Below are 24,288 nucleotides of genomic sequence, written 5' to 3' on the forward strand. Positions count from 1 at the left end.
CAATGCTTTACCCGAAGAACATTCCTAACTAAAAGAAGTTTTAAAAACATGTTCTTATGTAGGTGGTGGTTTGATGGTTATCCAGATGTAGGGTGAAATAAGAGACCCCAAAATAAATTGTGATTTTTCCTACAAAATTAATAAGACTAAATAAACAACTTTCTAAAATGGTTAGGTTTTTCAGAAAGAACATTCTGAGTATTTTTCATTTATGTACAGAAAAATACTTCAAAGCAACACTTTTAGGTATGGAAAAAACTGCTGGAGAGTTAATTCTCAGTATTATTCTGTCCATCTAGATCAGTAACTTTTGTAATATGCTTCCTGGTAATGGTTCCCTGAGAAACTCTTGAGAAAGAACACATGAGAACCAGTAATGTCATTTTATTAAAATACCTCTTAAAACACTCATCATCATAAAATACACCGGGTGTTGCTGCATGACACTTGTGTACAAACACTTTCAGCAAACTCTAGACAGCATCAGGAATTACAAAAAGTAAGGCAAGCCCAAAAGGTGTGCACTACCTTCTCTCAGGCCACTACAGACAAGTGTGTTTACATTTTTATGCCATTCCCCACAGCATTTCCTGGACACCTGTTAGGCTGCTCCCCCATCCCTCCCACTTGATTTGACCTCACAGTGAAATTCTGAGGATGTAAATGGAGACAGTGTCACAGATCCATGGGGCAGCAGGTGCCTGACCAGAAACATCAGCCCTGTTCCTGCCCCAAGGAGATTCTGAGCTACCCTCATATTTCCAATAATTTAAGACTGCAAAAATCTGAAGCACATTAATGACCTCCTGCTTGCTTGATTGCTATGTGTCGCCTGTCTTGGTCAGGAACATTGATGTATCACCCTCCAGCTACAAACAGTCACAGGTACTCTTAACATATTCTTCCTCTCCATTCATTTTAAGAAATTCTAGCAGAAGAAAATATGAGTTGTAAAATATAGGAAGAACAACTCCCCCATTATAAGCTAAGTTTTTCTATTTTTGTCTATGATCTTTTATCAATTAACTGTAAGTTTAAAGTGTGAAGACATTCCATTATCCACTAGTTCAAAACAATAACATTCATATTTCAAGTACATTTTTATAGCTGAAAAAGACACTGAAGAAAGTAACATTATTTAACAAGAGTAGATTTTTCTTTTATTATTATCATTATTATTCCATCTTATTGAAAGAACTGTATCATGAGGGGAAAAAAGAAAAAACATTCAGGCAACTTTTTCAACAAAATAAATGTAGCATGACTGCTTTCATGTGTACATGGTACAGATAGACAGGTGTAACTAGAAAACAGTTTAATCCCTCTAGCTGAGGTTAATGAGAGAAAAATGAATAGTCAAGTTTTTTTTTGTGTTTGCATATGCATATATGCATAAAAATTGAAGGAGTTAAAACCTACATTATTATAAATACGAAAAGCTGATCATTAACTACTCATACACTTTATTCTTGTACTTAGTACCATTATCAGTGGACACCTTATATCGGTCATAGTAGCTGCAATGTAACTGTCAACATATAAAAACTCTTACTTAGAAAAATGGACAATGTTCTAAACTCAGAGCACTTTAACTTTGCCTGTGCAGACACATATTCCCTTCTTCATTGTCAAAAATTTATGGGAAAAAAAAAGAAATTTAACAATAATAAAAATGTTTTAGAATAAATATTCACAGGAAATTACTAAATGGGACCATGCTTGCTGCCAGCTGCTCAGCTGGTAGACCTGTACCACTTGCTTGTTCCCATCATTTCATTCTTTATTCCTTTAGTCATTAAATCTATCATAGCCTTTCATGTTTCCTTTACTAGACTAAGTGTTCAGGGTGTAGCAACCCTAGAGAACAGTGCAAAAGGTGGGAAATGCAACAGCACTTAACAGCTTTATTTCGGGATCTAAGAGAAGACTGAAAAGATTAATTTGTGTAATGCATAAATCATGCATCATAGGCCCCAGTGAAAAGAGAGTAGGGCAGATGAAACTTGGAGGAAAAGTATCCCATACATGGTGTTTTGCTGGGCAGCCCTTCTAAGAAGTTAGGATTTTATCCATGACAGCCCATTCTTTGAACTTCAAGAGAAAGCATGAATTTGAATTTTTCTCCAAATATCACTTCCACAATAAAAGCTAACCTCAAAAACTGGAAGATAATAAAATTAAAAAACAAAACCAGAAACCAAATCCCAAAAACCCAGCCCCTAAAGAACATCCACCCTCCCTCCAACCTAGCAGCCATTTATTTATTTGTTGAATTTAGATAATGGAAATCTCATCACCATATTCTAAAAGTTTCCCTACTCTAAACTACAAGATAGAGTACTATGTTCTGAAAACCAGTATAGCCAATACTTTCAAATCAAAGGAAAACAATCAGAACAGTAATGATGAGCATGACTGTACCATTTGAGCAGAAATAAAGAAAATAAGTTTAAAACATAGTGTTTAAACATCTACTAGTTAGCCTCGCTTACATGAATTAAAAAAAAAAAAAAAAAAAGAAAAAATAGAAAAAAATGTTCTCTGATTTTATACATCCTCTTTTCAACCAGGTACATTTAATTGCAACCAGCAGGCACTCCTCCAAAATGCAGTATTTGCAATCCCAGTCTCTTTAACCGAGAGAGATTACTTTGGCCTCAGTATTGCTATATTACAATTTTCCTGCTTCAGAACATGCAGTTCATACATTTGACAGTTTTACTGCCATAGTCGATGCATTCTGGCCCAATACACTCACAGCAGGCGTTGTGAAACCATCGGTATTTGGAAGCTCCCATGGACTCGCAAGAGATCTTGCACTGATGTATTGACATGCAGTCATCAAAATACACCACAGTACACATGTGTTCTAAAGCAAGAGGGGAAAAAAAAACTTGATTTAAAAGGTCTTAAAGTGTTTTTAAAGGTTAGTTAGAAATTAGTTAAATGAGCAGCTTTAGAAGTATGATTGCAAACCGACAGGACTAAGAGGCATAAGGAAAAAAGGTGACAGTAAAAGCAGAGAGGCAAGGCAGAGAGAGACAAGGTAAAATCTATCAACTTCAAATTTTCAGCCTCTAGAACTCAACCTGTTCTCTGATGTTCTCCTGGATTAATTTACTTCTCTATTCACAGGCAAGAATGTTTTTGAGTTTTGTCCCCCAGTTACAAGAGCGTAAGGATGAGCTATGCCAAAAATGAGGAATGTGTCCTCTGAAGCTAATATGCTACCACAAAAAACTTCAGGTTTAGAGAAGTTATTTAAAAAAAAAATCAAAAACCATTATTTGGTTGTAAATGCTTCTTCCCCCCCCCCCAAACTCCACAATAATCTTCAACCAGATTAAATTACAGAGCTAGAGAATAATTTTTTCATCAGCATGAAACTGCACACTTTTTTCTTCCTTTTTTTTAGCAACACCATCAGCTTTACTACTAATCTTAAGAAACCTCTTCTGCCTAAGTGTTGACTTCGTGCTTCTAACACCCATGCAATTACTTGAAATGCTATGAAGTTTGGTGTTGCAACATTAAAATGGAGCTAAGGCATTCACCACAACTATAAAATAAAACCATCCCCCCCCTCAGTCCACTTCAAATTCTCCAAGCTGGCAGATTCCACCACCTTTTTCCTGTACTGACCAGGTGATTATACCATAAAACCTTGGTTCATCCTCCAAAGGACCATGATTACATAACATTTACCCAGAGCATAACTTGGCAGACTTTGGGGAAATCACAACTGGCAGCTGTCTGCAAATAAGAATGTCTCTCTCATGCAGATCAGACCAACTTGTAAGCAGGAGATGTCAAAGGGCTTTCTAGCCTATTACTACTCATGGTACACCTGGGAGAAACCCACTGATCTACATTCCAGTAGATTAGTTTGGATTACAAAAAAATAATCCAAACTTAAATAGTAAACCTAGACAGTGGGTTTGGTTTGATTTTTTTTGTAATGACTGATTTTGACCACTGTCAAATTATTTTGCTACTGCCAAAAGAAGTTGCAAGAAGGTCAGAGGATGTGCTGCCAGCCCACTGAAAGCAAAAGAGTATCCACTGCCTTGGCCAGGCTCCAAACTGATGTACACACCTTACAGACACCAGATACAGTGCAATCCAGGCAATAGGGATCTTGGGCAGGAGAGGCAGACCCAGAGCTGAAGCAGTTTCTGCTCCCAGAAAAGCTGTGCTTCAAGTAAACCTGCAGTTGTCAAATCTTGCAGTACCTGAAGTATTGCTGGGATCATCAACAAAGTGCACTGTCTAAGTCCTGTCCCATTCTTGTCAGTTCTGTATATATAAGCCCTTATAATATATCCTGAGGCACAGCAACCAGAGGAATAGAGTTCTCAGAGAACAAAACCTCTACCTGAAAATAACCAACATATCTACAGCTTCAATAAGGATGTTTGATTGACAGAGAGGAAGAGGAAAGAGCTGAATAGAAGTGTATGCTATAGTACCATGTGCAAGGAGCGATAGGTATGCAGCTAAAGTGCTCAGCCAAAGCTGAAAAGCAGTAGGGAGATGCAGCCACCACATCCTCAAAGGCAAGAAGGCATTCAGAGGCCAGACAGCAGCTCCAGCTTCTATGGGGAATGCACAAGGACTTGGCAACGTTTCATCACCAGTGACAAAAAAGCTCAGATTGCCATAGTCCCAAGAAGAAGCACACACCATCCATTCTCAGAAAGCCCAGATAGCCCTAGGTATCTGTACCCTTCACTCCTCACAGGAAGTTTTAATGGAAGGGTAGGGATGAGAAAGTAGAAGCAAGTCTTGAGGCAGTACTGTTATATATATTGACATATATATATATATATATATATATATATATATATATATATATATATTGACTTATGTCCCCTCAGTCATCCAAGTCAGTGCTGGGGTTCAAGCACAAGAACCTTACAGAAGCCTCTGTCGCACATTACTCTTTATATTCTTTATATCCTTTTGCTTAATCTGTATTCAGTCCTATGATACCTTTTTGGTAGTTTTCTACTGAAGTGTGACTACATTAAGTTTGATCTTAAATTCCATACATAGTCTTAGAAGGTGTCAGCTGGAGGCACAGAGCCTCTTCCCTGAAACAGGCAATCCTGGCTAATCTAGAAAGATTTCTTCCTGCAAAATCACCTTCTGCGATGCCATCTCCAGCCGACTGACTTAGTCTCTGGATAAACCTGAGAAGGCAAAATGATTCATGGCTATCTCCAGATTGGAGTGAAACAGCTCTTCAAAGGAATCAACCATCCAAGGGGTTGCCAGAAGTGCTCACTATCTGTTGATCATGGCACTCCAACTTGCAACACACAAAAGAAAGCCTAAGGTAGGTCAGGGAAGTTGTCAGGAAAGCTGTGCACACTCTCAGGTGTGATAACTGCTCCCAGCATTTACAGGCTGTCTTCACACCAGAGAATGTCCAGTTCCTTCTGCATAAGGAGACATCTGTGCTCACCTTCATGTTAACCTCATCTCTGACAGCCTCAGCAGTGTTAGTACTGCTTCACAAGTCCTGGTGAAGCCCCCAGTTCATCAGCTAATGCCTGCAGAAATGAAATAAACTTCCTGGGGAAGGAGAGCCTGTGATTTCTAGGATGTAAAGATTGATGACATTGAACAGGGAGACATCTCTCTGGATAAAGGAGGCCAGAGGAGCAGCAGCACTTGGCCTATAACTCTGCAAATCTAGGTGGCATCAGTCAGCTCCTGTGAGACTGCAGACTGGTCTCCTGAATCACTCTCCCAAGACCAAAGCCAAAATTCAATCTTATTATGGTGGCAGTGACAACCAAGGACGTTAATCTTGACTGACTGGAGAGAAGAGAAAAAAGTTTATTTCCACCTGCACACAAGTCAAGGGGATTAGGTTCTCGAGGACAAGTACAAAAATGCTGCAAAGGGGAGAGAGCAGACTGCATGTGGCAGGCCAAAGCTAGCAGTAGATCCATCTGGTCCCAGGCAGCTCCTGTAAGCAGCTGGAGGATGTGCTCTGTTTATATGTTACCAAATTGTTTCTGAAGTCTTGCTCACTGAAAGACTTGCCAGGTCTGAACAAGTCAGATTGTCCAGGGTGCACTTTGTTTGGTCACAGGGCACTCCTGGTCCCCTCCTCAGCAATGCCTCTGTGCTCCTGCAGAGGCTGAATTACTGAAAGCGGGAGAGTTCCTTCCCATAAGCACCAAATCCTGCTCTATAGACTGCAGAAAGAGAGTTACACAGGGGAAAAAAATACATACCTACAGGCTCAGCTGGGATCTGGGAGAGTACTTAAACTGTTTCACAAAGCTAATTACTGAGTCATCACTTGGCTCCCTCAGTGTAGATAAAAACAATATTACTTAGTGCAGTAACAGCTTTCTCATTTGCGTTTTGCCAATTTTCACACCCTAAGAATGACAGACTGCAGATGCAGGGGGGGAGAAGGATGCAGCAGTAAACTTTTTTCCCCAGAACATTAATTTTTCACCTTTTTTCCCCTCACACTTCATACCTAGTGAAGGTTGTGTAGGAGAAACAACAATCACGTCTAAGTTAAAAGTGAACAGATGAAACTACTAGGCTTTGCTAAAAAGCTATCTGTATTGGTGTGATATAGAAAAATTTAGCAACTCAGAGAACCTTCCCAGTTAATGATAATTTGCTGTATGGGATCTTTGAAGTTATGTGTGCTGTGTAACTTCACTGTCTGCTGGCCACTTTATTGGTAACTCTAAAAGTTCTTTAAAAAGGTAACTGTCCATCCAGTGGTCATACCATTTTATCACAGAACGGCCTGGGTTGGAAGGGATCTTAAAGATCATCTAGTTCCAACCCTCCTTGGGAAAACAAGAACAAGGAGATGAACCTGCAACTGTTTATGAACAATCAACTTACATAATCTACTACTTTTGGACAAGTCAATTTTGTGTCAATCAATTTATAAAAAGAAACAGTTTAAAACAAAATCTTCCTAGACTACCTACAGAGGTAGATGTCTCTTCACTGGAATTGTAGCTCTCCTCTCCCTGCTGCACTGGAGGGGAGCAGAATTGCAGACCAGACACCATCCCCTGTGTCACCAAACAGTGTTAAGTCAGAAACCCTTAACTACAACACAGATTTTATAAATTGCCAAAAAATTGTCTAGTTCCCCTGTCCCTCTCACCAACATCCTGTCATCATCTGAAACAACTAAGCTTATTTAAATCTCTGAACTCCCAGTTCAGAGCTCTGAGGGTATCAGCTAGAAGTAAAGCAAAGAGAATGAAGTACAAATTGTAGCTCCAGATTAATAACCATCGCAATCCTCTCTGAAGTAGAGGCTCAAGTGCCAGAAACAACTGATACAAAGAACTACAGCAGCTCCAGCAGCGCATGCATAACTTTGGCAGCTAAAACATTACAAGTCAGTTCACAGGAGGAAAGGGAAGACACCCATTAAGAAAATAGCGGGGAAGTTCAAGGTCTGGTGGCTGGGTTCAGAGTAGGCTGGGGCAAGAAAGGAATTCTTTATATCCCACTGCACCCCACCTCCTCCTGGCTCCACAGCCGCCCTCCCAGGCGGTGGCGGTGGCTTCACGCCGCTCAGGCACAAAGCTCGTGGTTCCTGTGGCTGGTGCTGCTTTTCCTGGCACTCACCCAGAACTGCATCAAGCAAGTCTGGCACCCTGGGCCAGCTTAATGGCGATCCCTGCGAGAATGCGCAGTAAAGCTGAAATCAGAGCTGTGTTACACTACGTGACAAGGGCTATTTGTAAGCAGAGCCTTTACAAATTTTGGAATGTATTCCAGAAGACAGCACAGAGACCACTGTCCCCCTACAAAATCTACCTCTCATTAGCCCCTCTCCCTTTACAGACCATGCCATCGGCTGCTGCCAGCACACCATGTTGGAGGGAAGCATGCAAGGAGCCACAGAAGAACCACAAAATGGAGGAGGCCCAGCACTGTAAAGAAAACATAAAGCATCTGTGTTCCTGCTCACAGGAATATTCTTTCAAATCCCTGATTGTCACAGCCTCGGAGACAACTGCTTAGCAATCACCTTAAGGGTATCTCCATTTGTAAGACCTGCCCTCAAGCCTAGCAGCATTTTTGGGGAGAAGGAAAAGGCAAAGACATGGTCTGTTTCTCCCACTGCAGGCTATACTCATTTTTACTGCCACTGAGCACACACATACACATTCACAAAACCTCCCTCTCTTTCAGTGGTTCTAACACTTTCCAGCTTGTTAAAGCAGTGACCTGATTGTGTGACTGAACTTTGCATGGGCAGAAGCCATCAAGCTCCAGGAACTTCCTCAGCCACCTCACTGTGCCCATGCTCACAAGGCTCTTCAGTCCCAACCTACTACCCCTCTACCTTTTGATTATGGCTTCCCCAATGAGCTCAGAAAAACAGTATTAGAAAGAATGCTACCCCATGGCTCACACAACATCCAACGCTGTTGGATGTCCAGCTGTCCTGCTTCCACCATAATAAACATCAACTGACCAAGGCCAGACACTAATTTTTCTTTCCACCTCCTCTGTTCTCAATGCTCAAATCATCAATGTTTTTAAAAGCAAAATTTAATATGATTTTTGAGAAAGCGGAGCACTACAAAGTTATCTACACTCTGACCAAGAAAAGAGACTCGTTGGCAGGCTTACATATTTAAATACTTAAAAGTATAAGAATAGGATGTGGAAAGTAATTTTCTATCTTTTTCAGTTCTTCACTGGTCACTAAGATGGAGAAGGCATAGCCAATGATTACAAGAACAGGCTCTGACATTTATTTCTGTTTTAAGTGTCTGCTGAGGCCTGAAAGCCAGTGGCATTTGGTAACTATTTCCAAATATAACTGTTGTTTTTGGACTGTCATCATTCCAGTAAGAGCTCTCTCAACCTAATCTCTAATATGTTCCTAGTAAAAGAAACGAAGGGGACTTCTGACTAAGAAAAAATGGCAGTGTTATGTATTTGTCTGTGTTGCTGAACTCAAAACTGGTCCACACCCTTGAAATGCAATTCAAATTCTAAGTTTAATCCAAAACCATCATTAGCCCATCCTGTTGGTACAGTAGTAAAGGACTGTCAGGGAACAGCCATCTGGATTGCAGTACCTAAGTACAATGGAGATACATTCAAGGCTGTACCAAACATAATTTTTTTCCCCTGAGTTTAATTTATAATTGTAAGTACTGTAGTCTTTGTACACAGGGCTTTTTGTGGCTTTCCATTTTACATGACTTTGTACATTATTCTCATAATGGCAAGCAAGCGTTTTAATAACATCAAAGACATATGAATGAGATGTTTTCTGCCCATCTGGTTTCCTAGTTCTGGAATTAATTTATTTTTCTAATGTGCCTCAGCTAAAGGAAATTAGAAAAGTTGCCATTATGGTTCCATTTAATCAGCAGCAGTCCTACTCTGAAACACAACTAGGTCAATGGTTCACACTGATATTGAAAAGCAGCATGTCCATCAATTAGGGTATCTTTTATTGATAAGATAAAAGGGCCATCACAACAGCAACATATGGGTTACGAATATTTAAAGTGTACGTTGGGAAGGAAGCAAAGCATTAATTGCACTAATAAATCAGATGCTCTTTTTCCCCTGTTAAGCAGCAATTCCACTATGAACTGTTTATGAGATTCTTTAAAGTCTGATGTAATGATTTGCAGAGAAAAGTGTTTCAGGTTTAGTATGGAAACCAAGAAACAGACAGTATTTTTTTTTTATACCACTGTCGACACTACCTCAAACTTCTCATCTTTCCCCCACCCAACCACAGCAAACAGTATCCTGAAGTCTGTTTTCTAAACTGAAGGTAAGAATATAAAAAACTTAATATGAAATAGGAGGAATGAATCTGTAAGTTCAACCCCTACCACCAAGTTACTTATTTTGAAGACAGTCTGTCACATATCCTTCCTTCATCAATCCTTCTAATCTTGTTTAGGTTTACTATTAATCCTGGATTTCATACAAAACATCCCTCTAAAGATTTCAAGTTATGCCAACTCAGATGAAAGAAATAAACAACTGTTTGAGATAAGAGAGCTTACAGTACTTGGTTTTCTCAGACCTCTTAAGCCATGTTTCTGTTGCCTGCTTCTGCACCAAAACATAATTTGGATTCAGTTTCTGGTCTGTCCCGTCTCCTAAGCTACAGGTAACTGTCTCTAGGTCAGAGAGCATACCTTGCCAGTGCACATGAAACAACATGAACAAACTGCCTCATGCCACAGAAGTAATTATAGAGACAAATTCACGTTGTTCAGTGTCCTAAGAGCGTCAGTTATTTTAGCACCATCTTCCACGTTCCTCAACACCTTTGCTCACTCCTTCTGTTATATCATGCTCAAAATTAGGCTGAACCTTTCATACATTCTTATGGGAAAAGAAGAAGCGAGCATACAGAAGCATAGGATAGCACTGAGAAGGCTCCTGGAAGAGACAAGAGGAGATGCTAGGATTTAGACACTACACTCATTACCTTTGTCACTAGAGTAAGGTGTGTGGACATTGTTGTTTGGAACAGAGACATTCTGATGCTGTGGCTGGTTCACTGTTTCTAAAAAGGAGACGAGGTTCTCATGGTGTGACAGTTCTTCTGCCACAGGGAAGGAAACAATATTCCAGTTCAGCTGAGTATCCCCTTCTGTCAGTGCCCGGAAAAGGGAAGGAATTGGTTCATGCAACTCCTCAACAGTGCTCTTGGATGTTGGAGGTGTGTCACTGTAATTGCGAGGATTGCACATACCTGCAGAGGAAACAAACAGTAAATTACACAGAACTCCCTAAGCTCTTCTTGAAACAGGTAGAAATATTTGGAGAATTAAAATTGCTTCTTTTTTCTGCTGAACAGAACAGAACTCTCTCATATCTATCCCACTCTCAGCCCAATAGTAGAAGTGCTATCAAATACAGCAGGACAAGTTTTCCATAACAGCAGGTTTTGGATAGTTCAGACTTCTACAAAACACACCTGTGACTTGTGAAAAGAAAAACCTCATCTGAACAGCACTTTGCTTCCCTGTCAGTGGTACAGCTTAGAAAATGGAAGGTTCAGTGGAAGGTTTATTTTCCCTGGGAGAAGAGATTATACAAAATACAGTATAATCAATAGGAGCATAAATCTGGAATGCAAGGTTAGGACTGAACAAAGGGAGTATCTTGATAAGTCTGAGGTACGTGAAACTTTTGATCATTATTCAAGTATTCCATCTCATCTGCTGCAGCAGTACACTAGGTCTTTTTAGTCATCTGCCAGAGATACAAAGATCACTATCAGGACAGAGCATGAGTCTGAATTACTTTACTTGTGTAGAGACAGCCAAGATGAACCTCATTTTGCTACTTAGCTGGAGGGGTCACAACAGGCAAAATACTCATTTATTTCTAGGTTACCTCTTCATTATTTTTCAACATCTTCTGCAGTATCTTTTTTGAAATCTTGCAATCTTTTTTCACTTTGCCAATTCCTACAAAATGTTTTTGTGATATGCAATGTCAGTTCCAGTTTTTCATTAACCATTTAAACACTAATATTTATTACTAGCAATTAAACCAAAGGGTATTTCAATTTAAGTCCGATCTGTGGAAACTACCAAGATTAAAAAAGAAAATTTGTATCTGCATAGGTATGTTAAACTCAGGAGTGAATAAAACAGTTAGAAGTTACCTGTCAAGAGACAGGCAAATCCATTTTCCTCATGTGCATCTGGATATAATTTTGGGTAGTTTCACAGACACAGGTTTAGACAGGTACATCTGCAAAGCACACCACTACCTGAAGTATTAAACTGATATGAGACATGAATGTTCAAAGTCTACCTGCCTCATACAACCAGAGAAGTATCTCCTGCCCTGTAAATCCACTAGGACTCTGGCTTCACAAATAATTGTGTTTAACTAGAGCCCTATACAAACCCATAATCTTCTCAACCTAAGTAGATGGATTACCATAGTGAACAAAGCAGAGGGAAGTTTGTCCATGGCAATTAGCATGAGATCTAGCAAATCTGAAGCTAGTGGTTAGCATTAACAGCATTTGGTAATAGGAACACTCCACGACAGTCTGTTCCTATAAAAAAGCGAGCCAAGTATAGAGTAGGAAAAAAAAAAAAACCCTTTTCCAAACAATATCAGGTTATACTAAAAAATAATTCCACTTACACAAACACCCTACTGTACATTATTGTTTTCCTACTCCTCTCAATTAGGTTTGTTCTTCATGGACCTTTCTAGATTCACTGCTTTAATAAAAAATTTCTATCCCTTTCTTTCCACCTTTTAATAAGCACTAATATTAGCAATACTTTAACAAGCACTGTATTGATTATACAATTGCAATAAAGGATGACCATCTGAAAATCAGTTAGGAAGCTATCAAACCAGGTAGGAGTTTTGTACAGATACATCAAGGGATATATGCTTTAGTTGATGTTATTGTATTAATGTTGTGAAACAGAAACCAGTGGGCCTTTCTAGACCTGTCAGACCAGACCTTTGCCAGGTAGGATTCAGAAAATAAATTTCACTGATAAAAAGAACACACAAAGGAAAAAAAATAACATCAAGATTGTTTACCAAAATCCTGCAGAATGTATACAAGTTTGTGTGCGTATCAATGCAGTATGAAAATATTACCTTAAGATGGTACCAAAAAATCATTGCTTATAGTTTAATGGGTAAATGCTCATCCACACATATCCTTCACTCTTACTGTTTTTAAAAACATTTGAATAATAATAATATTTTTATATAGTAAATATTATAAAATAGCAGCTTTGGTTAAAAAGTTTAACTTATGAGCAACCTGTAAGGATCAAACATGTCTACACTACTGCTTTGGAATGGATGAGAAGATGCAAAAATGGGCTATTAAAATGATGGAAGCAGATAAGCCTTTATACAAGGGACTAGAAGAGCTTAACTCAAAGGGAATGGAGGACTTGTTGCTGTTCTCCCTCCTCCAGCATGTTTTTCCCTGTCAGAGAAGGGAGGGCAAACACAAGGGCATCAATTGAGCACCAGTACAGTTAGTGGTGGAGGACAGGAGGTAATTCCTGCCCTCAAGGCAGACATGATCTGTAAGACACAACAATCTACCTGCTTTTACATTAGACATGATCAGCTTATAAAGAAACTTAAAATATCAGCTCAGGTATCAGCAAAGAACTGTGTCTAGGGAGTCAGGTATGGCATGTATTCCTGTTTCCTCATTTGAATAAGGCTACAGCAAGGATGATCCTACACTGAAGAGAAGAAGAATAGGACCATCCCATAGAATCAAAAAAGGTCTGAGGCACCCTAAGAACCATCAGGAGAAGTTTTATTTTACTCAGTACTGGGAAACTGAACCTGAAGCCTTGTTAACTCCTCTCCTGGAAAACACTATGGGAAAGAGCCGCAGCACAGTGAGTCACCTGCAGATTTATGAAAAGAAGCTCGTATGTGGACTTCACAATCCCAAGGGTTCTAAACTAGGGGAATTACCTGCACTAAAAATGGGCATTTTGACACTAATCACCTTCATGAATTCAGAGAAAACCGATCTAAAAAAGCTGAGAGCAGGTACAACACTCAAGATGCATCCCTTTCATGGAAGCTAAGATTTTGGATGGCAGCACAGGGAGACTTACAACAACCACAGGAAGATGAAGCTTTTGTTACATATAAAACAAGAAATGGAACTAGAATGCAACCTTCCTAAGCTGGGACAGAACTCACTTGCAAAGATCTGGGCACTCTGAACACCACCTGTCAGCAGCAATGTGTCCTTTTTAAGACTGCCATCTAGTCCTACAGTAAGGCCTTGTCTGCTTCTTTCTCACCCTTCACAAAGAGCTATTTTTGTAAATAAAAGAACAGTGGAAACACTGGGCCATGCATATTTACTAGTAGTTCCAACTCAGTCTTAAAGGTGTCCCATGGCTGTACCTGTCAAGGCACCCTTTACAGGTAGAAACCTTCAGAAACACAGAAATAGAAACACAGCATCCAACCCCACAAAGCAGGTACTTGGGAGTTTCCTCAAGATGACAATTCAAACAGGAGTTTTATGTTGGAGAGACAAAATTAATAATCAGCTATGATGACATTTAACAAGCAATACCTGGACTACTGCCACCCCCAGCTCCATAGAGCAGACACAGCCTTCAGATGTTTGGGTCTCCACAGTAATTTATTCCATACCCACACAACAAGCTGTAAGATGCTTAAAGCACAGATTCTGTCCCAGTGTTTTACTTCTATTTTAAGACTGTGAGCTCAGCATGTGGCAGGAGAAAGCAATGTAAAAAAAGCAGGAAGTCCCCCCAAAAGTGCAAACTTACCAACACAGTCACAGCACTCATCCCAAAGTGTGCCCAGGCAGAGCATACACTCCTTACAGCAGGAACAGTTCCCTTCCCCAGGGCGGCACTGACACAGCTCCTGGAATCAACAGACACTCATTACACTGCAGCAATCCCAGATGTAAAATAACTACACAGCAGAGTGATTTTTCCTCAAGCCACAACTCAAATTAGGGCATTAAAAAAGCTTAGTACACTAAGACAGTGAGTAAACGGTGAAACAACTCCAGCCAAAAACCAATCCAAGTTTACAAAAGGATCTTTTGCAAGTTTGCTTTTTTTTTTTTTTTCCTTAAAGGTGACATTCTGAAGAGAAATCTGAAGCAAGCTTTTAAAAGACAAAAAATCCTATTCATGGGAAAGGTGTGTGCAATTCTGTGCATGTGCATGCCTAAATCTACAAGGTCTTTGAATGTTTTCCCATCACAACAGGAAACTTGGAGACAGATGCTTCTTTATATATAGTGACCGTACATTATAATTTAACTAAAAAAGAAAGCTACTATAAGCCACATGTGCCCACTCTAGACATTCATGATGTCTACCATCACACCTATCCCTGGATTCTAAGAGGAACTTACCAGTTTAAGTCATCTGACCACAGGATTTTCTGTATCTCCAAACACTTGTTACACATTGCTCTCTGTTTGCAACATTAGTGACCAGATTTTCCCCCCTTCCCACCCACCCCAGGTCTAGATGATTCATTTTTGCTATTATGAAAACAACCCTATGCTTCTTCCCCCCAAATTGACACCTTGGGATACCTACAAGACTTCTAGAGCCTCTATGTGAAATGATGTCCACAAGTATTTTTCTTTAACCATTAATAACCTAAAAAGATGGAAAAGGCATGGAAGCATAAAGACAAATATTTCTCTTTGTACTACCTAAACCCAAAAGCTCTGGTTTAGCAGTCCTGCTGGAGACACACACTTGTGGACCTCAAAGCATGGAAAAAGCCGACATGGATGAAGAAAATCTAAAATCCAGGTGGGTCTCCTTCCCTCTAACTCAAATCCATACTAGTAACTCCAGTTTGGCCAAAAGACTGCGGCTGCATGACAATAATTCACAGCCGTGAATTACATCATAGCACAAAACACAGACAAGCCAAGAAGTCCTTTTGGTTATCCTAAGATTTTGGTTTTGATGACGTCTGTCTAACTATCACATTACACACAACTGGGGAGAAAACAAAATCCCATTACTGGAAACACTGACCACGGGATCTTTCCACCCCTGGCTTTACTGGAAGGGCCACTGGCAAATCTGTTACACACCAGGCCAGGGGGAAGATTATGCCCATCTCCACTCTTTGATCCCATTATCCAGAGGCAGAGGAGGGACACACTGCAGGAGACACTCATGGGCAGGCGAGAAGGGCAGGAAGGTGGTTTGGTTCGAGATTCTCCTATCCTGGAGTCTCCACTTATGGTTCCACCCCAGCTGGGTTAGGGGCATTTCTCCTTACATTGGTGGCAGGCACCAATGTCACCTGCAAAGTGAGGTTTATTTCTGAAGCACCTGGAGAAAAGCTCAAATTGGGCAAAATTCCACTTTTTAAATAATTCTTTGCTTGCTATTGTTAAGAAGCACAAGGTAGGGGAGAAAGAAGATGTTTTTATACCAAATGTCAGGAACACTTTTCCAAGGCACAGCAAGGTGCAGTCTTGCACTTGATCATGCACGACCCCTCTTCTCTCTTTACTCTGCAAAACTGGCAACTGTAAATATCCACAGCCTGTTGAGCTGCACAGTGGCCACCCCTTGCTCACACCAACTCATGTGGGCACACAGAAGACCAAGGAGTGCACTTGAGAGAGGGAGGCCAGTGCAAAGTCTGTACAGGGACAGGCCTCCAGAATACAGCAAATGGAGCTGCAAGTCTCCCAGGTCTGGACTAAAAATGAACAAGCCCTAGAATGTGCTGCAGACAAGCTACAATTTACTAAGGCAGTATAAATCCACGTATCCATGTATAAATCCAATATAAATGATTCCTTATTTTCCATTTACTTCATCCTACATCATAAGTCATCTTGAATCCAGCAAAGAAACAAAATTCACCAACTATTGCTTTTGATACATAATGCTGAGAAACGCTGCCGCCTGTAGAGTTTATTGTGACCTGTTTGCCCCACTGACTGATGGAGAGTGAACCCCCGCTCCACACACATTTCTGCAATAGGCAGCCCTTGCAAGTATTGAATTTTTATTTACAGAGTGGAAAACTACTAAGATTTATTACTTTTTCATCCTCAAAATTTATGAATGGCACCTATCACTGTTTCCACACAAACTGTGCTGTTTCCAAGTAAAAGGCTGATTAACAAACTATGTACAAATTTCCACCACAGGAGACATTACAAACTTAGAAAGATGACTTACGTGAATTAATGATGCATTTCTAAAACATTTCTCCTACCATTTGATAAACAGATTTTGTCAGCCTTTAGAATAAAAAGCCTGAATAGAACAACTTTTAAAATAACCATGAGTTTAGCATTAAAAATATCCAATTTATTCTTCAACAGTAAAACCGGGCAAACAACTTTTACATTTTAAAGACACCAGCAGGCCAGCATGTGGGAGGAGGCAATTCTCACTAAACTATTAAATGTAATGCAGGAGTAGAAGGCAGAAAGTTCACTAAACTAAAGTTGTTTCGGTTTTATAGAAAAGTATTCTCAGAGAATTAAATGTAACCTTAAATTCTGCACTTGCAACCTGTTAACAAAAAGTTCTGCTTAGCATCTGTGTGTGAACACTGACTTGGGGCCAGCACCCTTACACCTACCAGTATTGTAACCAGTTTGTTTTTACAGGAAGAGCCCATGAGCAGTGCAATATTTAAGCTTTTTTGTAGCTGTTTGGGGTTTTTTGTTTGTTTGTTTGGTTTTTCATTATCATTTCTTTATTTTAAAGTTGGAGGGAGAGGAAGGAAGAAAGAACAACCTAATTAATTAGTCTTCTGCTACTTTGGGGCAATAACTGTATGTTTTTCCCTATATCTGTTAGCACATCCATGGTTTCCTTAACCAGTTTTGAGTCCTCCTGCCTGACTCATCTGCACTGGATACTGGTACAAGACACATCTTTTTAAAAGAATGCTTACATGAGACATGGGTGAAGCAAGGCAGAATAAGGAACGTTCCTTGTTGATAGCTGGGGGTGGTGAGGCATCAGTGGAAGAAAATATTACTCATAAGTCAACTTGGCAACTTCCCAAGCTGAACTACTGAAGGTACATCGGAGAATGTATTTTGCTAGGCAAGAAATAAGCCTCACAGTTTAAAAATATAGCATTAAGTAGGAAGTAGGCATGTTTGTACAATAAAGATACTCTTGCTCCAGAGAGCAAACAAAAATTTTTAGAAGGTGCTTAACATCTGAGTTTTTTCCAAAGCTTTCTTGAAATTCCAGAGAATATTTTCTTGGTGCAGGGAGAAGTAGGACCTGAAGGCATTGGAAACCTCTCTGCAAACTGGAAGGGAGAGTGAAAGAGAGCTTTTTTTCCTAGAACAGTTTAATAACAGAAAATCTCCTGGAACTGAACCAACCAGAACTGTTTTGTTAACCCAACCGGGTTACGTACTGCAGCTACAACACACACTGGAAGTAATTTTTAGATGGTGAAGCCCTGAAGTTAAGGAGTGGCATTTATTTCATACCACAGGGCTAAAATGTCTTGGAAATCCTTTCAGGCTGACAAGTTTGTACACAAGATTAACAGGAGGCAAAAAAGACAGATGAAAAGAGATTTTAATTGGAATGATACCACACCAGCTGAGGTGGCTGCGGGTCTGTAGAGTTCATGAGACAAAATCCTGTTTTCCCCACAAAACAACCTCTCTTTAGAAGGATTGTAAAACCATGCCTGAATTATAACACCATTTGTTTCCTATGCACAGCAACAGTTCAAAGCACTGTTGCAGATGAGGTAGCAAAGCTCAGCTTCCAGCCCAACACTGACATTCCACCCGAGCCTGATTCTTGCCGGGAGCTCTGCACCTCAAGAGCCAGCCTGGGACTCGCCTCAAACCCTTTTGCTATGAACAATTGTGGGAACGTCTCATCCTCAAGGTTTCTGCCTTCAAGGATTTCCTCCATGTTGCAAGGACACAATATGCACCTCCCCCCCACCCAGCCAGCGTAACTGGCCTTTTCATCTCCTCCACACATGGAAACATCAAAACAACCCACGCGGCCAAGTCAACAGCAGATGTGCTCAATAAACACTGCAGCACACGCTCCATGTGCACCCAGGGCTCCACCTGGACTGCACGGCAACAGTCGCCCATGGACTCCAATCCCCAATCCCAGGGACATGGGAAGGAGCTACAGCCAGAGCCTTGAAGGGCCAAACTAATTTTGTGGACTCACTCTCTACACTCCCAAGTCTTATCCACAACTCTCTCAACAATTAAGGAGGGCACAAAGTTTCTTAGTGAAGGCTGAGCTTATGCAGAGAGATGCCTCAAGCTATTTTCTTCCAGGCCTTTGCTTATGGAAAAAGAGGAGCACCAATAAAAGCTAGAGCCCAGGACGCAAAGGGAAAGCTGAATCCACAGGAGTTGTTGATCTCATGCACTGTTCTGGATCTAACAAAATAAATATTTATGTAGGGACCACCCTTAAGCAGAGGAGCTCCTAAGGAGTGGCAGTAATGACTGCACTGACTTCTAGCCATGCTGGCAAAAATATTTATGTTAACCGTATGCTTTCTGAGAGAGCAGCTTTCTTGTCTCCCTGTCTCTAGGACGGGCAGCTTCACTTTCTGCACACAGATGCAGATGACAAACATTCACAATCTGTTTGCTCCCCTGGTTGTCTCCGAGTGACATTATCTTGGTTTCAAGATATGGATTTTGGAGAACTTGAACAGCAATAAAAGCCGGAGAGGGAAAAATGTCATGCAATAGTCAAGCAACCTCCCTCAACATGGTATTTTATTTTTAAGTTCAGATTCCTTCAGAAGAGTTTAGAGGGGAAAAAAAGCACATGGATATACTCTACTTGCATACCTATCCAGGAAAGAACATGCATTTCATATACCAGTGCAGCACTTCTGCCACAACAGTACTAAAGTTTTAAAACAAACAAAAATGCCAAGAAGAAAGAGGACAATTGCTTTAAGTCAAAGCTTTATGATATCTTCCTGTCCACAATCAGACTAGTCTGACCTGATCTGTTCTTCTATAAAGAATGAATACTGACTGGTAAGTCAGGCCTGTGTGCAGGAAGACAGCAGCCAGATGGTGGAAATGAAATTCCCGGGCAACTGCACACAACTCACATGGCCTAGGCTACTTTAGGGTCTCAGATAATTGCATATGATTTTGATTTTAGGGAAATGCTTTATAAAGGGACTCCACATCACCTGTACAAAGTAAGAGAGAACACATCTACCACAAGTAAAGCAGTTCAGAGGTTTCTCTGCATGCACAGGGCTGTGTTGCTACAGAGATGCCAACATAAACCAAGGAAAGCATACCAGCCACTTCCATGCACTGCTGAACCTCAGCCATTTATTGCCAGCTGAGTAAGGACTCTGGTAGCATTAACTCCACTCCTCCTGGGCTGTGCTCTATTCAGACTAGCTCATAAAAATAAAGTTTAAATGCTTGCTGTCTCAAGCTTGACTCGATAAGAGATGATTTCTCAAGGAGGAGATACCTGGTCTTTCACAGATGGTCGACTCCATCAGTGGCACCAGAAAAGGAGAAACATTTTCCCTGTTGTCACCTTTGCTTACAGAAAAACAAGCAGTAGATCAACAGCTTCCAGGACTGAAATCCAGCACCTGGACTAATGACTTTCCCCTGAATCAACAAATCTGTACCACTGGATTTACTATTTAAGTGCCACGTACATACAATGCCATAATTAGCATGTTACTTCTTACAGGTATCAATCTTAGAGCTGATTTTTAAAAATGCAAGAGAAGGTGCTTATAAGTGCATCAGTTTGTCACAGTGCACAATGTCCACATGCCAGCAAAACCACTGGAGTTCTGTTTGAAAAGGTAAAAATCAGAAGCCTCATTCTTGCTCCCTTATTTAACAGCTCCACAAACTGTAGTGGGGCTGGAAGAAGCAGAAATTTATTTTTTTTTTTACTTTTAAAGCAAAGGCAGTGCAGACCCAGAAAGAAGATGGTTCAGCCTACAGTCAGTTTTCATTCCACAGGATGGATTTGTGAATCTGGCAAGTGTTTTCATTTGTAACCCAGACAAATTTTAAACAGAAGTCAGAGAAATGAAGTAAACATGGAAATGCTTGAGGCCACTTCTGCATCTCTTTTCAGGCTGTGACCATGCATTTACAGTAAGCACACTCACATCTTACTGCCATATGACATTAGTGCTCTCTGTTATTGCATTTCCAATCTACAAAGAGGCAGTAGGAAACAGTTGCTTTTAAAAAAAGCTGAAGCTGACCACATGAAGCCTCCTTTCTCAGTCTGGAGTCAAGAAGCATGCTCTGTTTACCATGACTAAAAAAAATACTTGGTAGCTACCAGAACTGCTTGTCATTTTGCTAGAAAAGGCCCTTTTGTTCTGCTGCACACCACAACTCCTAACTCCTCTAAGAAGAGCAACCTGGTCTCACTCTGTTTCTTTCACAGTACAGACATGCAGTGAGTCAAAAGCAGCATCTGAATTTAACATCCATTTCCTATCAGTTCAGCTCATAAGTATTTGGTTTGGTTTTTAGGCATCTTTTAATTCACTGTACAAACCTGATGCTATGGAGAGCTTCAGGTGTCAACTCCTGACCCTCTGCTTCAGATTTAAGGAACTGGACAAATTGAAAGTTAAGGGGAACATCTCAGACAGACATAATCCTTGGACTGAAAAAGTTTCAGTTAAAAAAAAACAAAACCAAACATGCCTGTATAAATATGCACTTGGTATTCTCTGTCTATAAAATGGTTGTAAATCTGCACTTATATGGGTAGGAGATCAAACCAACCTCTTCACAGAGACACTACTTAACATAAAATACCAGTTATTTGTATCTTTTCAGGACGCAGTTTCAGGACTGTTTTCTGAACGCTCGAAAGCAGATGGAGGACACAGGACCCGTACCTGTATCAGGCATTTGCTGACATCGCTGGCACAGAGAGCCTTGTTGCAGCCTGTTGATGATGGGATCCACAGCAGGAACAGAAGGACAGTGACTGTGGGCGCTGTGATGTACTGTGACCTCATGTTTCCTGCAGGTGAGCAATTTTCACAAGTACTTCAACCAGCACTGAAACAAGAACCAGCGACTGAAAAGGCTGTTGGAACACAAGTTAAATTCTATTCCATTCCCCCTTTCAGTTCCTTCAATAAATATGAATATTAAAAAAAAATGCAAATTGGGGTATTTAACAGCAAACCCAACCCCTCCTCCTCCAGCTAACTTGTTTGTACAAAGCTTTCTGTTATTGTACCTTTGGATTAAAACTGCAATAAACTTGAGGAGAGCAATCTCAAGTTTGCAGTATCAAATATGACATCCTATAGGCAGTGATGATAAAAAAACGTCTTGGATGAGAAAATCCACCAAAAGAGACCTAATTTTGTAAATGCCCAAAGCAGAAGGATGGGTTTTGTGTAGCATCTCCTCAGGCTAAGGTACACACAGGTCTGTAGGACCAAGGCCATACAGCAACCTTTTACAACAAGGTAAGTTGCCCCTGTCATCTTTAATGCAGACAGGCAGCTGTTTTCACATGGACTCTTAGATGTCACACAGGCTATCAACCCAGTCACAAAGTTGTTGACTTCTTTTTTAAAAATATACAGACAACATTAAAAAAAAAAAGTACCAGACACTTTGAACAACGTAACTTTCAAGAGCCAAGCAAGTGTCTAAGGTCAACCAGAGATGACAAGCATCTGCTACATCAAACAGACAGGAACTGGATTTGTTCAAAGCATTCCACCTTTCTTCCCTTTGTGAAACGCCAGCCTGTCGGCAGGTGGTATTTGCGACAAATATATCACGATTAGCAGTGTGCCACTCAGTTTTTACTTGCGCTTTGCACGTGAGCCCGGCCAAAAGAGGACCTATTGCACCAGGCACTGTACCAATATATAATAAAAGGCAGCCCATGTTTGGGCAAGCTTACAGTGAGCCTGTATTGTTCTCCTAAGAGAGAAAGAATGCTAATGGAACACTGGATTGCTTTCTTTTGGTATCTACAAAAGTTTTTCTGTTTTATGAACTACAAAACCCAACACCCTCAATGAGCAAAAAAGTGGAAAAGGAGGGCACGATCCGGACATTGAAAGTCTGTGTCCGATTAGTCCTTACAATGGTTGTTAAATGCCTCTGAATCATGTTGAGCTGGGCACGCCGCCATCTGTACCAAGTTTTGCTGGGGAGACCCCCCTGCAAGACCCAGGGGCACGCAGGGAGAACACGAGATCTTTCCCTCACCGCTTTCCTTCCCTGCCATCCGGAGCCAATAACGCTTCCTTCCAGCAGCTGCAGCTGCCGGCCCAGACCCGGCGGGTGCCGCATCCCGGGCGCGGGAGCCGAGGCGAGCACGCTGCCTGCCGAGGGGAGCGATCCAGGCGTGCTCCCGCACGGCTCGGGCGCGGGGCTGCGTTACATAAAGGGTCCCGAGCAGCCGGGCCGAGCGATGCCGTCTGCACACACAGCCCTCGGGTGCGCACCGGGGTCCGGGTGCCCCTTCCCCGGCCTCCCTCGCCGCTCCAGTTCCGATTCACCGACCGCTGCTTTCCCAGACTTTTATCCGGCGCGGCGTCCCCCCCGGAGCGGGACCCCCGCCCGCCGCTCCTCCTCTCCCGTAGGCCACCCCGGCGGCACCGGCTCAGCATCGCTCCCCCTCTCTGTCCGGGATCGCACCCGGGGTGGAAAACTCCCCAAAACCCCCCCCCGGCCGATCGACCCGCGCTCGGCTCCCCGTCCCCGCTGCAGCTCCCGAGAGGCCCGGGCCCCAAAGATGGCACTGCCAGGGGCCGGGAGGCCGGTGACAGGGAGGGAGATGTGGGAGAACACCCCCCGCCGAAGTGGCCCGGAGCAGGCGGGGCCCCGCACGGGGAGCGGGTCTCCTCCTCCTCCTCCTCGGGCAGGCACGCAGGCAGCGGGGCGGCCGCGCCGAGCCGCACCGAAACTTTCCTGCCACAAAGAAGCAGCCACGGCTCCGCCGCCTTCTCCACCTCCTCCTCCCCAGCCACCGGCTCCATCCCTGCCGCCCCCCGCCCACTCCCCCGGCGGCGCTCACCGGGCGGCCCCGGGCCGGGCACCCCGCGCTCCGCAGGCGGCTCTCGCTGCTCCGGAGGCGGCGACGACGGCGGCGGCAGCAACCCCGCGCCTCGTCCCACTGCTCCCCCCTCGGCCGCAGGCAGCGCGGAGGCGGCGGCCTCGCATCATCGCCCCGCCTCGGGGCACCGTCAGGCGCCGGGACCCTCCCCCCGGGACCCTCCGCCCCGGCGGGCGGCGGCTGCGCGGAGCGGGGCGGGAGGAGAAGGAGGAGGCGGAGGCAGGGGCCGGTGCACGGGAGCTGCTGCCGGACCGTGCCTAGCGGGACGGGACGGCACGGCCAGGCCACTGCCTCCAGAGGGGCTTCTTCAGGGGAGGACGAGGGAATGTCCCCCCGCAAAACCAGTGCGAGCAGGCAGAAACTCGGGGTTCTGCGGGCGGGCAAGGCAGCCCGGGAAGCCGGGGCGGGAGCAGCGGGGCGCGGGGGTCTCGCCCAGCGGCCGCTGCGAGGAGCAGAGGGCGCTCGGGGCAGCGCTCCCGTGCCGGAGGGAGGCGGGAGAAAAGGAATCGGGGGTTAGCGCCGCTGGAAGCGCTAGCGGGGAACGCGATGAACTTCCCTGATGGCTGAGAAGGTGCAGGTGCCCGAGGGCAGGGGCCGCCTGCATTGGGAAGGGACCCTGGGCTTCCGGACAACCTCTCCCAGGACCTCTAAAACGTAG

The 24,288-nt window shown here is 42.6% G+C and overlaps 1 protein-coding gene across 1 annotated transcript; it reads right to left on the bottom strand.

The window, feature by feature from the left end:
* Nucleotides 1-368: 368 nt before the first annotated feature.
* On the bottom strand, nucleotides 369-23,681 carry TWSG1 (twisted gastrulation BMP signaling modulator 1). Its single transcript, XM_053962961.1, has 5 exons — nucleotides 23,592-23,681; nucleotides 21,439-21,604; nucleotides 14,325-14,424; nucleotides 10,481-10,747; nucleotides 369-2,869 (listed from the first exon to the last, which is right to left on the bottom strand). Exons 2-5 carry the CDS (start codon nucleotides 21,559-21,561, stop codon nucleotides 2,688-2,690), a joined length of 672 nt encoding a protein of 223 aa, XP_053818936.1. The 5' UTR covers nucleotides 21,562-21,604; nucleotides 23,592-23,681; the 3' UTR covers nucleotides 369-2,687.
* Nucleotides 23,682-24,288: the final 607 nt, after the last annotated feature.

The sequence above is a fragment of the Vidua chalybeata genome, chromosome 1, assembly GCF_026979565.1.
Source record: "Vidua chalybeata isolate OUT-0048 chromosome 1, bVidCha1 merged haplotype, whole genome shotgun sequence".
Classification (NCBI taxonomy): Eukaryota; Metazoa; Chordata; class Aves; order Passeriformes; family Viduidae; genus Vidua; species Vidua chalybeata.